The sequence below is a fragment of the Chiloscyllium plagiosum genome, unplaced genomic scaffold, assembly GCF_037043375.1.
Source record: "Chiloscyllium plagiosum isolate Xiang-an unplaced genomic scaffold, Cpla_swu_hap1 HiC_scaffold_8, whole genome shotgun sequence".
Taxonomy (NCBI): Eukaryota; Metazoa; Chordata; class Chondrichthyes; order Orectolobiformes; family Hemiscylliidae; genus Chiloscyllium; species Chiloscyllium plagiosum.
In genome coordinates, this window is record NW_028270146.1 from 57,138,468 (window position 1) to 57,151,230 (window position 12,763).

Consider the following 12,763-nt stretch of genomic DNA (forward strand, 5'->3'; position numbering starts at 1 on the left):
AAACTGTAGATAAATAAAAAGTAGAAAGTCATTGCCCTTATTGACATATCAGCTCTTTCTCATGTGCCTATAAACTTTTTCTTTCTCTGTCCTAGTTTAGAAGTTGACATTTTCCCAAATTACTAGGTTTGAAGCACGGTCACTAACAGCAGTGGCTCAACAACCAATCAACTCGTTTCCCTCCAGTCTTATCAATTTCACACTTTCTCTAAACTCAGCCAGTACATAGCTTCTCAAAAAGTAACTTTGGGTAAAATGCTAAATAATAGGCAAATAATCCTAAATTTTACACAAGGTTCTGCAGCAGAGTCCTTCCTTACTGCCTGTTACAGGATCCTCAAATCACCCAGTCCTCTCAGTGATGCTGATAATCTATCGGAGAGTCCTTAGTTTACCACCTCCTCTCTATGCTGCTGACTGCCTTTCAGAGGGTCCATTCCTTATCCATTTCTTTCAGTGATGTTGCTTGCCTTGGGGTCCTTGACTCATCTACTCTTCTTGATGACACTGGTTGCTTGCTACAGGGTCTTTACCTTGTCCACTTATCTCATGATAAGTTTTGTCATTAACTCTCGATGATACACTGATGTGGGTTGTGAGTAGCTTTTCCTTTGTTTGCAATCTCTACTCCATCCCTTTGTTATCTTGCAGAGCAAGAGGGCTTAGCAACTAACAACTAGCATGACTGTAAACAAGTGAACTGCACAGAAACTTTGTGATCAGAACTGAGGCCTTCTCCATATGGTGCTCGAACCTCTATCGGAGCTGAAAATGTGTTGCTGGAAAAGCGTAGCAGGTCAGGCAGCATCCATGGAGCAGGAGAATCGACGTTTCGGGCATGAGCCCTTCTTCAGGAATTCCTGAAGAAGGGCTCATGCCCGAAACGTCGATTCTCCTACTCCTTGACCTGCTGCGCTTTTCCAGCAACACATTTTCAGCTCTGATCACCAGCATCTGCAGTCCTCACTTTCTCCTCAAACCTCTATCAACTTGGCCAACTTTGAGCAGCTCTACAAATCGCCAAGCATTTACACAGCCTCCAACAGAGGCAATAGAAATTAATCAAAAAGTAACCTCAGGGTATTTGATGATTCCTTTAAGAGTGCTTACAGGTCTTCATGTTTCTGAATCTATATGTACACTTGTGCACAACTGGCCAGTGAGGCAAGGGTGAAAATGACACCACTGATGTCAAATCAGCATTACATGCTGAATCATGATTTCTGTCATCAACATATCTCCAGTACATGTTTCTCATGCTGGCTAATGCCCCAAAGTTTTGATATCAAAATGGCATTAGAGGAAATTACACTGATAACGAAAATGCTTTCATGGATGTAAGTAAACTCACTTTGCATGTCACTGCTTCTGTTCTGTACCCTTACTCACTATGTTCATGCAGCCTCAGAAAGAGATTCTAAGTTTTTCTACAATAGATCCATTTGAATAACAACTCACACTCTGTTAAGCAAAAGAAACTGCAGGGAAAATATTGATTTTTTTTCAAGATTTCTCCTTTTTATTATCTTAGCAATAACATTTTGTGCGACATTATGAAATATCAAAAGTCAATCCCACACATTGTGCAGCTAAATCTCATAAAGTTTCATGCCATATGTCACTATAAGGTTCAGTTTTTGAACAAATAGCTAATTTATAGACAGCAAACATAATTTGACGTATTATTAAAAATATCAAATCAAGGCATAGTATGAAGTGGATTTTCAAAATATAGTGGACTCGATTCTGGCATTTGTTTGCGATAATACTTTCTGGAGACAAGAAGCAAGATAAACATTTCCAGGATCTTTATATGGTGGTCTATTTCTGTAAAATAAATTAGTTTTTTTTTCAGTGTAAATCTAACTTAGAGAATTTAATGAAGATCAAGAAAAGTTAGCACGATATTTCATTTCTGAATTAACTGCTGATAAGATAAAAATTGATAGCATGATAGGAACAAAGAATTGAGAGTAAAACATATAAGCGTGAAGTTAAAAGGTAAAACAACATGGGAGAGTACATTATTGGAAAGAGAAAGGTGTTATATTTGGCTCTTTGTTACAAATGTGGTTTGGCGCTGTTTCCTTATGAAAATTCAAAAGGCAGATTTGTTTCAAGAGACCTGTCAAGAACTAGATCCAAATATTGAAAAAAAAATTGCCTTTGCTTCCTTCAGATATCGATCTTCTTTATATCCTTATCAAATCAGAAGTTTTCAGCACCTCCATCTGCATATGTAATTACTTGCTGCCATTCATTTTCTTTCTGGATATAATCTTGCCAAATTTAATTTAGTAACCATAAAGCCAGGATACTTCATAGACAGAGGTTTTGAGTGGCATTTTGAGGAAGAAATATTGTTCCAGAAGGAGAGAACGAGGAAGGAGACATATTGATGTTTTATTGAGAGTGTTGCTAATTGCTTTATCAGGAAAACTCTTTAATAAATATCATGAAACCCTCTTTAATATTTGTAATATCATTACAATTCCTATTGGGATATAATTCTTTATTGATATCTGTCATTGTAATGATACTGGACAATCTCCATAGTGTTGAACCTGGAGAGCTAAAGATTCAGTGTAGTATTCTGGTAAAACAGGATTAGAGAGAAGGGTATAGCTATATCCAGGTAAGGAAAGAAGGGAAAGTAATATGGAAGTTTAGCTTTCCAGGAACAGAAACCTAAAGCTATAGTATCTTGAATTTATATAGCTTCTGGCCTATAAAAGTGATTGTCCCTGAAAATGGGGATGCAGTGGTCACATGGTATTAGCCACAGGAAATGTAAAATAATCTTGAGACTATCATGCAGCTAGCACAAAATGCTTATTTGCTACACATCCATTTGGACCAGGCTGCTAAGCAGATAGCAATGACATCATTTAAAGGCAACCACACCTCTTAAAGAGAGGATACAAGTGGCAAAACAGCATTGAAGCAGCCCAATATGGATGGAAGACCTGAAGAAAGTACCACCCCTCAATTAGAGGATAATTGACGACTTGTAACAAGTACTGTGTTGACCAGCCTGCAACAAGCCAGTGAGATAGAACCATTGGGACATATCAGCATTGACAGTTACAGGCTGTGTTACCCATGCCCTGGGAAAGTGTGAGGTTTTACACTTTGGTGGGAAGAATAGAGACATAAACTAATTTCTATATGGCAAAAGGTTTCTGAAATCTGAAGCAAATTAGGAATTAAGAGTCCTAGTTCAGGATTCTCTTCAGGTTAACATGCAAGTTCAGTTGGCAATTTGGAAGGCAAATGCAATGTTAGCATTAATTTCAAGAGGATTGAATACAAAAGCAGAGATGTACTGCTGAGACTGTATAAGGCTCAGGTCAGACCACATTTGAAATTTTCTGAGCAGTTTTGGGCCCCATATCTAAGGAAAGAAGTGCTGGTGTTGGAGGGGGTCCAGAGGAGGTTTACAAGAATGGCCCCAGGGAAGCAGGGCTTGTCATATGAGGAGCAATTGAGGACTCAGTCTGTACTCACTGGAGTTTTGAAGGATGGGGAGAGATCTCATTGAAACTTAAAGAATACTGAGAGACTTGGATAGAGTGGATGTGGAGAAGATGTTTCCATTAGTAGAAGAGATTAAAACCTGAGGGCACAGTCTTGGAGTGAATGGATGAAACTTTCGATGGGAGATGAGGAGAAATTATTTCAGACAAAGGGTAGATAATCTGTGGAACTCGTTGCTGCAGAGGGCTGTGGAGGTCAAGTCATTGAATGCACTTAAGACAGAGATGGATAGGTTTTTGATTAGTAAAGAGATCAAGGGTTATGGGGAGAACACAGGAGAATGGGGTTGAGAAACATATCAACCACGATCAAATGATGGAGCAGACTCAATGGGCTGAATGGTCTATTTCTGTTCCTATAGCTTATGGTCTTACGGTTTTGACTGCAGGATCTGACAAAGCTCAAATAGTACCTCCCCTTGAAGCACAGTGGCCTCATCCATATCTACCATCACAATTTATTCATTCAAATGCACTGCATCTAAATTCTTTGCATGGCTGTGCATGCACAATAACTTAAAAAGGCCAATTGTGCTCACCCTCTGTGGAAACCTCTATGTAGAGGTGCAGCCATGTAAAATTAGGGGAAACATTGCCTGCCACATTCACTTCTTACCCAATTTTGTTCAGATGGTCCAAATTCAGATGAAATTAAATATCTGTTCTAGATATTAACCTGGGGGGGACAATTTTGAAGAAGAGAAAGATATAAAAACATTGTAGAAACAGACAGCAGCAGTAAGACTTAACTAAAGATCTGAACCTAGTTATGTCTTTGAATATTATAATCCCTAAAGTGTGAAAGCAGTAAACAAACAAAAGTCCTGATTTAAAAGAAATTCAAGGGAATTAACCATATTCAAAACTACAGCAATACTACAAATCTTTATTCCATGCCATACTAAAATCTATCAGTTTCATTTTTTTATATTGATTCATGAGTGTAGGCATCACTGGGTAAACCAACACATATCATCCATCTCCTCGAGACCACTATTTATTATCAAATGCAAGTTAATAAAAGCATTGCCTGTATTACCATAGCAAAAAAAGTTTTTCCATATATTAAAGTATCCTTCCTACACCATTTCATGTTCATTATTGGGAAGTGACATTTCATATTAATTGAGGTTCCACTTACTTGATGCTCTGTCTTTTGAGGGATACAGATCCACACACGGAATGACATTATAGGTTGCCAAACATCCTAAAATTAATGGCTGCAGATTGCTGAGGATAATATAGATAATTAAAATTGCATATTTGGCTTTGAGATGATAGCTTGCTTCTGCAATTCCAAAGGCAGCCTTCAATGACAAGTTAAATACATATAAAGACAAAAGAGCAGATGTGTTCAGCATGATCTTCATGTAAAATAAGGGATTGCTTGGATTTACCTGCAACACAAAGTTTCTCTGATAAGTATAGTTTAAAAGAAGCTCTAGCCTTTTGGCTGCCATGTTAATATCTTTCTATTACATCACAATATAAATATTTTCTAAATCTACCACAGCAATATAAAATTGGAGACCTCAGTAAACATTGATTTAAGTGAAAGAAAGGTAAACCTTGAGGTTTACACAATTGAAGCGCTAAATTGAGGAGACTATAGGGTCGGGGTTCGTTTCCAGCCTCGGGTGACTGTGTGGAGTTTGCACACTCTCCCCGTGTCTGTGTGGGTTTCCTCCGGATGTTCCGGTTTCCTCCCACATTCCAAGGATGCCCAGGTTAGGTGAATTGGCCATGCTAAGTTGTCCATAGTGTTCAGAAATGTGTAGATTAGGCGCATTAGTCAGGGTAAATGTAGGGTGTACTCTTCAGAGGGTCAGTGTGGACTTGTTGGGCTGAAGGGCCTGTTCCACACTGTAGGGATTCTATGATTCTGTGATATATAAGCTGTTTGTGGTCTGCTCAGTATCATGACATAAACTCAACCATTCAGTCTCAAAGTTGTTGCTTTTATGTGCAGTTAAGAAAAGCATCAAATGGAGATGAAGCACTTTATCCTGTTTATGATCATTGTCAAGTCACAAGGGATGTATTAGCAGAAACCTGGGGAAACATTATGTATCAAGGCTGAATGTCAAACCAACTTTTAACCTCAAACTTAACAAATTTAATTATGTTGGATTTACATGTGCTTATCTTCTTAAAACCTCTGTTGTCCATATAATTAAGTGTATTCCAAGTCATGAATATTACCATTTTGTTGTTAATGATTTACTTTGTTTTGCTGATATTGCTGCCCAAATGTTTGTTGTGACTTTTGTGTTTGAACCAACAGAAATGGGAGATTTTCAATAATTGAGGGTCTAGAATGAGAGTTCATGGACAGAAGATTTAATATTTATGATTTAGGAGATGGAACAAGAGCACGCTTTGGTGTGCTACCAGATATGATGATTACAGTTAAATAATGTCAATATTTAAGAATTAAACAGATGAACAATTGATGGAAAAGAAATATGGAACCAAAGTACATAAATGAAGTAAATGCAGCTGATAGAGTGGTGAATAAATACTCACTTACAATGTTGAGCATTTAGCATTGTCAGCATTTCTATGCAATTCTATGGAAAGTCATGAAACAAGAGACAAAAATGCCTACGAGCTCTTGCTGTATAAAGATATTTTCATAATTGACATAATGAACATCAGTTTACAATAAATTGTGTGGGGAAATTTCTACCATTTTCATAGCCACAATTTTGGAACACACAGAAGTCCTTGTATATGTTGGTGCAGGTTTATGACAACAACATCCACTTGCCTCCCTGCAACCCAATCATAAAGCGTAGTAAATTCTAGGTATATATACAGCCACCCTTACACCTGGGTATTAGGGTATTAGGGAATGCCTACCAGCAATTATTGTCCCAAGTCTCAAAAGGGTTTAAAGGCCAAAATTAACTGGGAAAATGTCAACTTTATTCCTAATTTGCATTGGTTCAAACAGAAAATGTCACAGATTGAAAGTATCGCTGAATGTTCCAGGAAATAAAAAATTAGAAAACATTACTGTATTTAGTATTACATATAGAAGATTCCAAACTTTCTAATGATTCACATTTAAAGGAATTTAATTCTAGAACTGTGTCAGGAATTACAGAAATTACAAAATGGGTCCAAAGTTTACTAACAAAAACAGAAATTGATAAAAAAAAGAACAGCAGGTCTGGCAGCATCTGTGGAGAGAAATCAGAGATAATGTTTTGGATCCAGTGACCCTTCCTCAGAACTGATGGTAACTCGGAAAAAGTTGTTTTTTCTGCAAAAGGTAGGAGGTGGGGGAAAGGAATAAACGATAGGTGGCGATAAACCCCAAGAGAGAGAGAAGAATAGTTGGACCGACAAAGGAGTGGATAACAATCAGCTGAGAAGAATGAATAGCTAATAATGGAGACTATTGGTGGCTAACAGCGATCAATATTTACTAACTCTACTCGAGACAAAGCACATAATTTAAGTTCAAAATGTCCTCTCCTGGTGCATTAAATATAATTTAAAATGGTTTAATTTTGTTAAAACTGATGCAAAGTATTTTTTAACAAAAAGTAGTCTTGAATAAATTTTGAGTAAATTTCCATTTGAAAGACATCATGCTTACTTGGGGTTGTTAGCTAAATCTGCATATTAACATTTAAACAAAGAAATCTTAGAGGTTACCTCTCCACTGTCAAACTTTCCATCTGCCCACAAGACTGTCGAAATAAACTGAAGCAAAGGTTGTAGAATCAACGTCTGCAAGATGCCAATTCGAAGAATTCTATAAGCTTTTCTGTGAAATAATTAGCCTTGTGTTAAAGTGACAATATATGTTTTCAGTACAAAAATGAGTTCATAGAGTCATAGAGATGTACAGCATGGAAATAGACCCTTCGGTCCAAGCTGACCAGCTATCCCAACCTAATCTAGTCTCACCTGCCAGGACCCAGCTCATATCCCTCCAAACCCTTCCTGTTCATATACCCATCCAGATGCCTTTTAAATGTTGCAATTCTACCAGCCTCCACCACTTTCTCTGGCAACTCATTCCATACACGTACCACTCTCTGCATGAAAAAGTTGCCCCTTTGGTCTCTTTTATATCTTTCCTTTCTCACCCTAAAACTATGCCTCTAGTTCTGGACTCCCCCACCCCAGGGAAAAGATTTCGTCTATTTATCCTATCCATGCCCCTCATGATTTTATAAACCTCTATAAGGTTACCCCTCAGCCTCCGATGTTCCAGGGAAAACAATCCTAGCCTATTCAACTTCTCCCTATAGTTCAAATCCTCCAACCCTGGCAACATCCTTGTAAATCTTCTCTGAACTCTTTCAAGTTTCACAACATCTTTCCAATAGGAAGACCAGAATTGCACGCAATATTCCAAAAGTGGCCTAACCAATATTAGATGAACATTTATCTGTCTTCCCAGCTGACAAAGATTTGTTGAGGTACGTTTTGATTATTACATAAATCAGATGTCAGCCCATTAATGAATCAAAGCATCTTTTCACCACACTTGTTACAGCCTGTGGACGATTAGCTTGTTGAAGCACTGAGCTTACTAAGTAGCTTCAGGCAACCATGTGGGCAATACTGTGTTATATGAATTTCAATGTAGGTAATGATGACATTAGATTCCCTCCAGTATGGAAATAGGAACTTCGGCCCAACAAGATCACACCGACCTTCCAAAGAGTAACCAACCCAGACCCATTACCCTACATTTACCTCTGACTAATGCACCTAACACTATGGGCAATTCAGCATGGCTAATTCACCTGACATGCATATCTTTGGATTGTGGGAGGAAACCCATGCAGACACGGGGAGAATGAGCAAACACCACACAGACAGTCGCCCGAGGCGGGAATCTAACCCAGGTGCCTGGCGCTGTGAGGCTGCAGTGCTAACTACTGAGCCACTGTGCTGCCTTAAGTGTGGTGTCATTTATTTTTCAGTTGGTTTCCCATCTTACATATTTCAGAATTGTTCTCATTGTTGTTGATTTTAACTCATAGATAATGGATAAAAGAGAAATACTTTGCATTCACCTTATAGCATTTAGAAATATTAGCTTGTTCTCACAATTTGTTCTCACTCAGATCTGAGCCAGAATAACATTGAGTTTTTATTTATTCATTCTTGGATGTGGACATCACTGACTGGTCAGTATTTAGTGCCCTTCCTGAGTTGTCCTTGAGAAGGTGGTGATGAGATGCTTTCTTGAACCATTGCATTCCATTTGGTGTAATTAGACACAACAAGTTAAGGGGGGAGTTCCAGGATTTTGACCTGATGACATTGAAGGAACAATGATACAATTCCACATCAGTGTGGTGAGTGCCTTGGAGGGCACTTGCATCTGGTGGTGTTCCATTGTATTTGCTGCCCTTATCCTTCCAGATGGTTGTATGGTTTGTGTTCAACCTTAGGATTAGAAGGTGCTAAGGAGCCTTAGTGAATTTCTGCTCTAAAACATGTAGATAGAATACTGCGCTGCTTCTGAACATTGGTGGTGGAGAGAGTGAATGTTTCTGGATGTGATGCCAATCAACCCAGCTGATCATAGAATAGAATCCCTATGGTGTGGTAACAGGCCATTTGGCATGACAAGTCCACACTGATGCTCCGAAAGTGTCCCACCCAGACCCATTCACCTATCCTATTACTCTATATTTACCCTAATTAATGCACCTAGCCTACACATCCCTAAACATTATGGGCAATTTAGAATGGCCAATTCACCTAACCTGCACATCTTTGGACTCTGGGAGGAAACTGGAGCACCCGGAGAAAACCCACCCAGAGACGGGGAGCATGTGCAAACTCCACACAGACAGTCGCCTGAGGCTGTAATCAAACTCGGGTCCCTGGTGCTGTAAGGCAGCAATGATAACCACTGAGCCACCGTGCCGCCCTACCGTTACCTATTTCTTTGGAGTAAAGTCTAGCGATAATACCATTAAGCCATCACTGTTTTGTCCTCGAAGGTGGCAAGCTTCTTGAGTGTTGTTGGAATTGCGCTCATCCAGGCAAGTGTAGAGTATTTCACCACATTCTTAACTGAGTGTCTTGTAGATGGTGAATATGCTTAGGGAGTGTCAGGCAGTGAGTTGCTCATGCAGGATTCTTTCTCTTGTAGCCACAGTATTTAAATGGCTCATCAATTTCTTTTTAATGGTTATCCACACCTTGGTGGTTGTGAGGGATTCAGTGATGGTAATGCTATTCAATGTCAATGGACAATTCTGTCTTGTTGGAGATAGTCACTGCCTGGAATTTGTGTGGTTCAAATATTGCCACTTGTCAGCCCAAATTTGGACATTGTCCAGCTCTCGCTACATTTGCCCATGAACTGATTCAGTTTCTGAGGAATTGCAAATGATGCTAAACATTGCACAATCAACATCAAACATCCTCACTTCTGACCTTATGATGGAGAGAAGGTCATTGATGACATAGCTGAAGATTGTTGGGTCTAGGACACTGCCCTGAGGAACTTCTGCAATATGTCTTAGAGCTGAGATGACTGACTTCCAACAACCACAACCATTTTCCTTTGTGCCAGGTATGACTTCAACACAGAGAAAGCTCCCCTCTCGACTCTAGCTTTGCACAGACTCCTTGATGACATACTTGGTCATATGCAGCCTTGATATCAAGGCAATCCCTCTCACCACACCTCTGGAGTTAAGTTATTTTGTTCATGTTTGAACCAAGGCTATGATAAGAAGAGGAATTGTCATCATCTTCCGCCATTTCCACTGTTCCAGCAGGTGCCACTACTGAACACATATTTCCCTCACCTCCCTTGTCAGCATTCCACAGGCATTATTCCCACCATGCATCATAATCCAATCTTCAGTCACTCCTAATATTTCCTCAACCCTGATGGCACATTCTAATGTAATTACAAAAGGTGAAACACTTGCCCTTTTATCTTTTCTCTTCTCACTGTCTAGGGACTAAATACATTTCAAGATATAGCATCAATTACTTGTACTTCATTCAATCTAGTCCACAGTATTCACAGTTTGGTATCCTTTACATTTGTGAGACCAAATTCAGTCTGGGTGATCACTTTGTGGCACACCTCCTTTCTGTCCAGAGGAATGAACTCAATCTTTCTGGCTGCTTGTTATTTCAATATATCCTTTTACCCCAGTGCTCATATTTCCATCCTAGAGCTGCTGCAATGTTCTAGTGAAGCCCAACGCAAGGTGGAGGAACAGCACATCATTTTCCACCTAAGCACCTTACAGAGTTTAGACTTAATTTGTATTCAATAACTTTAGAACATGAACACAGTCCTCCGTTTTGGTTACACCTTCCCAACTCCCTAACCCCACACCCCACCACCCCACAGGTCTCTTGTTTGTGGGGATTTCCTCTCTGTAAAGCCAATCCATTTTTGACTATTCTCATCTATCATTAACACCTATTTTGTATAAATATCACTCTTTTGCCACCATTACCTTTTGCGTGGTCACCAACTGTCCCAATAACTCTTTGCCCCTTTTGTCAACAACTTTTAAACCATAATTTTCCAGCTGTTTAGTTCCAAAGAGAAACTTGAAACTCTGATCCTCTTTCCACATATGGAGTTTCTCTAGCACTTTTTGTTTTTTATTTTCAGAACTAAGCAGGTTATTGCTAAGCAAATGCTGTTTATTGGCCTTGTTGATAACCACTTCCATCACTTTACTAATGATTGAGAGTAGAGTGATGCAGCTAAATCTTGATAAGAGACTGAGCAACGTGGGCAATGGTGGAATTTGTGGCAGAATTGGGTAAGCAGATGGGTGAGGCTGATCATAATATCAGGAGAATCTCATTCCAACATTTATACCTTTGACAAGTAGCAAGGTGAGTTTTTTTGCTAGTTGCTATTTAAGGGGGATTATTGCATGTTAAATGCATTGTTAATAGCCTAATTCAGTTCATTGATAATCAGGTTCCTACCTTATCAAACATGCTAATAGGCTGGACATCAATAAAACTCAATCTGGAAATCAGAGCAGGTTCCTGGCGAATTTAGCTCACCACTTGCACTGAAGGACATTCCATATTGGAACTGGGCACTGCCATTTCAGGTGGCACTCAGGGGCACTGGCCACAGCCACTGACGCCTGATATGTCCAAGTCTCTAAGAATCTTCATGGTACAACTCCACTCCACTCTTAGAACACTTCTGCATCTCAATGCTGCATCTTGGGCTATTGATAGCTAGATATCCACTGACAATTATCATTGTAATGCTGCAACAAGGACATTGTACACTCTGGAACACACACCCATTCATAGATTAGACTAGGCTGCACCTCTGGGCTCTTTGCTTGTTATCATAGAGCTCATTCTCTCTAAGCCTACCTGGATGCTTTCAACATCCCTGCCTTGCATCACCTTCCCTTGTCATTTTAAGCTTTGCCTACTCAGTCAGAGATACCAGGGTCATATTACTTTTGTCTTGCCTTGGCATTTAGTGCAGACACAACAGAAGGAAGTTTGTCATGTTTGTCAGCAGGCTTCAGTCCAGTCAAGAGGGATAATATTTGCTCAGAGTATCTCTGCTCAATAAATCAAAGGCAGCTTGCAATTTCAATCCAAGGGCTTGGACATTGTCAGCCAGCCACTCAGAGCATTCAGAGTCAGGTTGCTTTCCACAAAAGGGGTAGGGAGGTGAATATCAGGGTAACCCGTCACTTCTCTTGAGTCTTTCTGGCTTACTGGGGGCTTTACTTCTTCTTGGAATAAGAGAGAGCCAGGTACAATGGGAGATGTAAGTAGGTGGCAGAGCTACTACTGTTGGTGCAGTTAGGGAGGTGGCCCGAGAGAGTGAGATGCTGGATCGAGGGCATGCAGGGTTTGTGGTGTTGGACCTTGTGGTGGGAAGATGTTGCAGGCAATAGTGTGAGTCATAGAGCACAAGCCTTGGTGGGACATTAGCATAGTAGCAGAGAGAGAATGAATGTGGGGTAGCAGAGAGAAGATAGTGGCACTTACACTCGCACCGTGAAAAAGGTCATTGACCTACATCTTACAGTGCTGAGCATTGCCTGGGTAGCTGAGAATGACTTATTCCAGTCAGTAACCTTGGACCAGGCTGGTGTGGTGTGGTATTGCGATTTCCACTGCTAGTCCTGGGAAAGAAAATATCTGTACCGCCCCACCTGGTCTCTATCCACAAAGTGAGGCACCAATTTCACTTTGCCTGCCATGTCTGGGAACCATACAGA

The 12,763-nt window shown here is 39.8% G+C and overlaps 1 protein-coding gene across 3 annotated transcripts in view; it reads right to left on the bottom strand.

The window, feature by feature from the left end:
• Positions 1 to 1,478: 1,478 nt before the first annotated feature.
• Positions 1,479 to 12,763, bottom strand: part of LOC122553620 (organic solute transporter subunit alpha-like) — a 46,041-nt gene continuing 34,756 nt past the window's right edge. For all 3 annotated transcript variants that reach the window (XM_087989873.1, XM_043697709.2, XM_043697707.2), the window contains 3 exons: positions 7,203 to 7,314; positions 4,678 to 4,933; positions 1,479 to 1,827 (listed from right to left, as the gene is read on the bottom strand). In XM_087989873.1, coding sequence (XP_087845999.1) covers positions 1,700 to 1,827; positions 4,678 to 4,933; positions 7,203 to 7,314 — 496 coding nt within the window. In that variant the 3' untranslated portion in view covers positions 1,479 to 1,699. The remainder of the gene's footprint in view (positions 1,828 to 4,677; positions 4,934 to 7,202; positions 7,315 to 12,763) is intronic.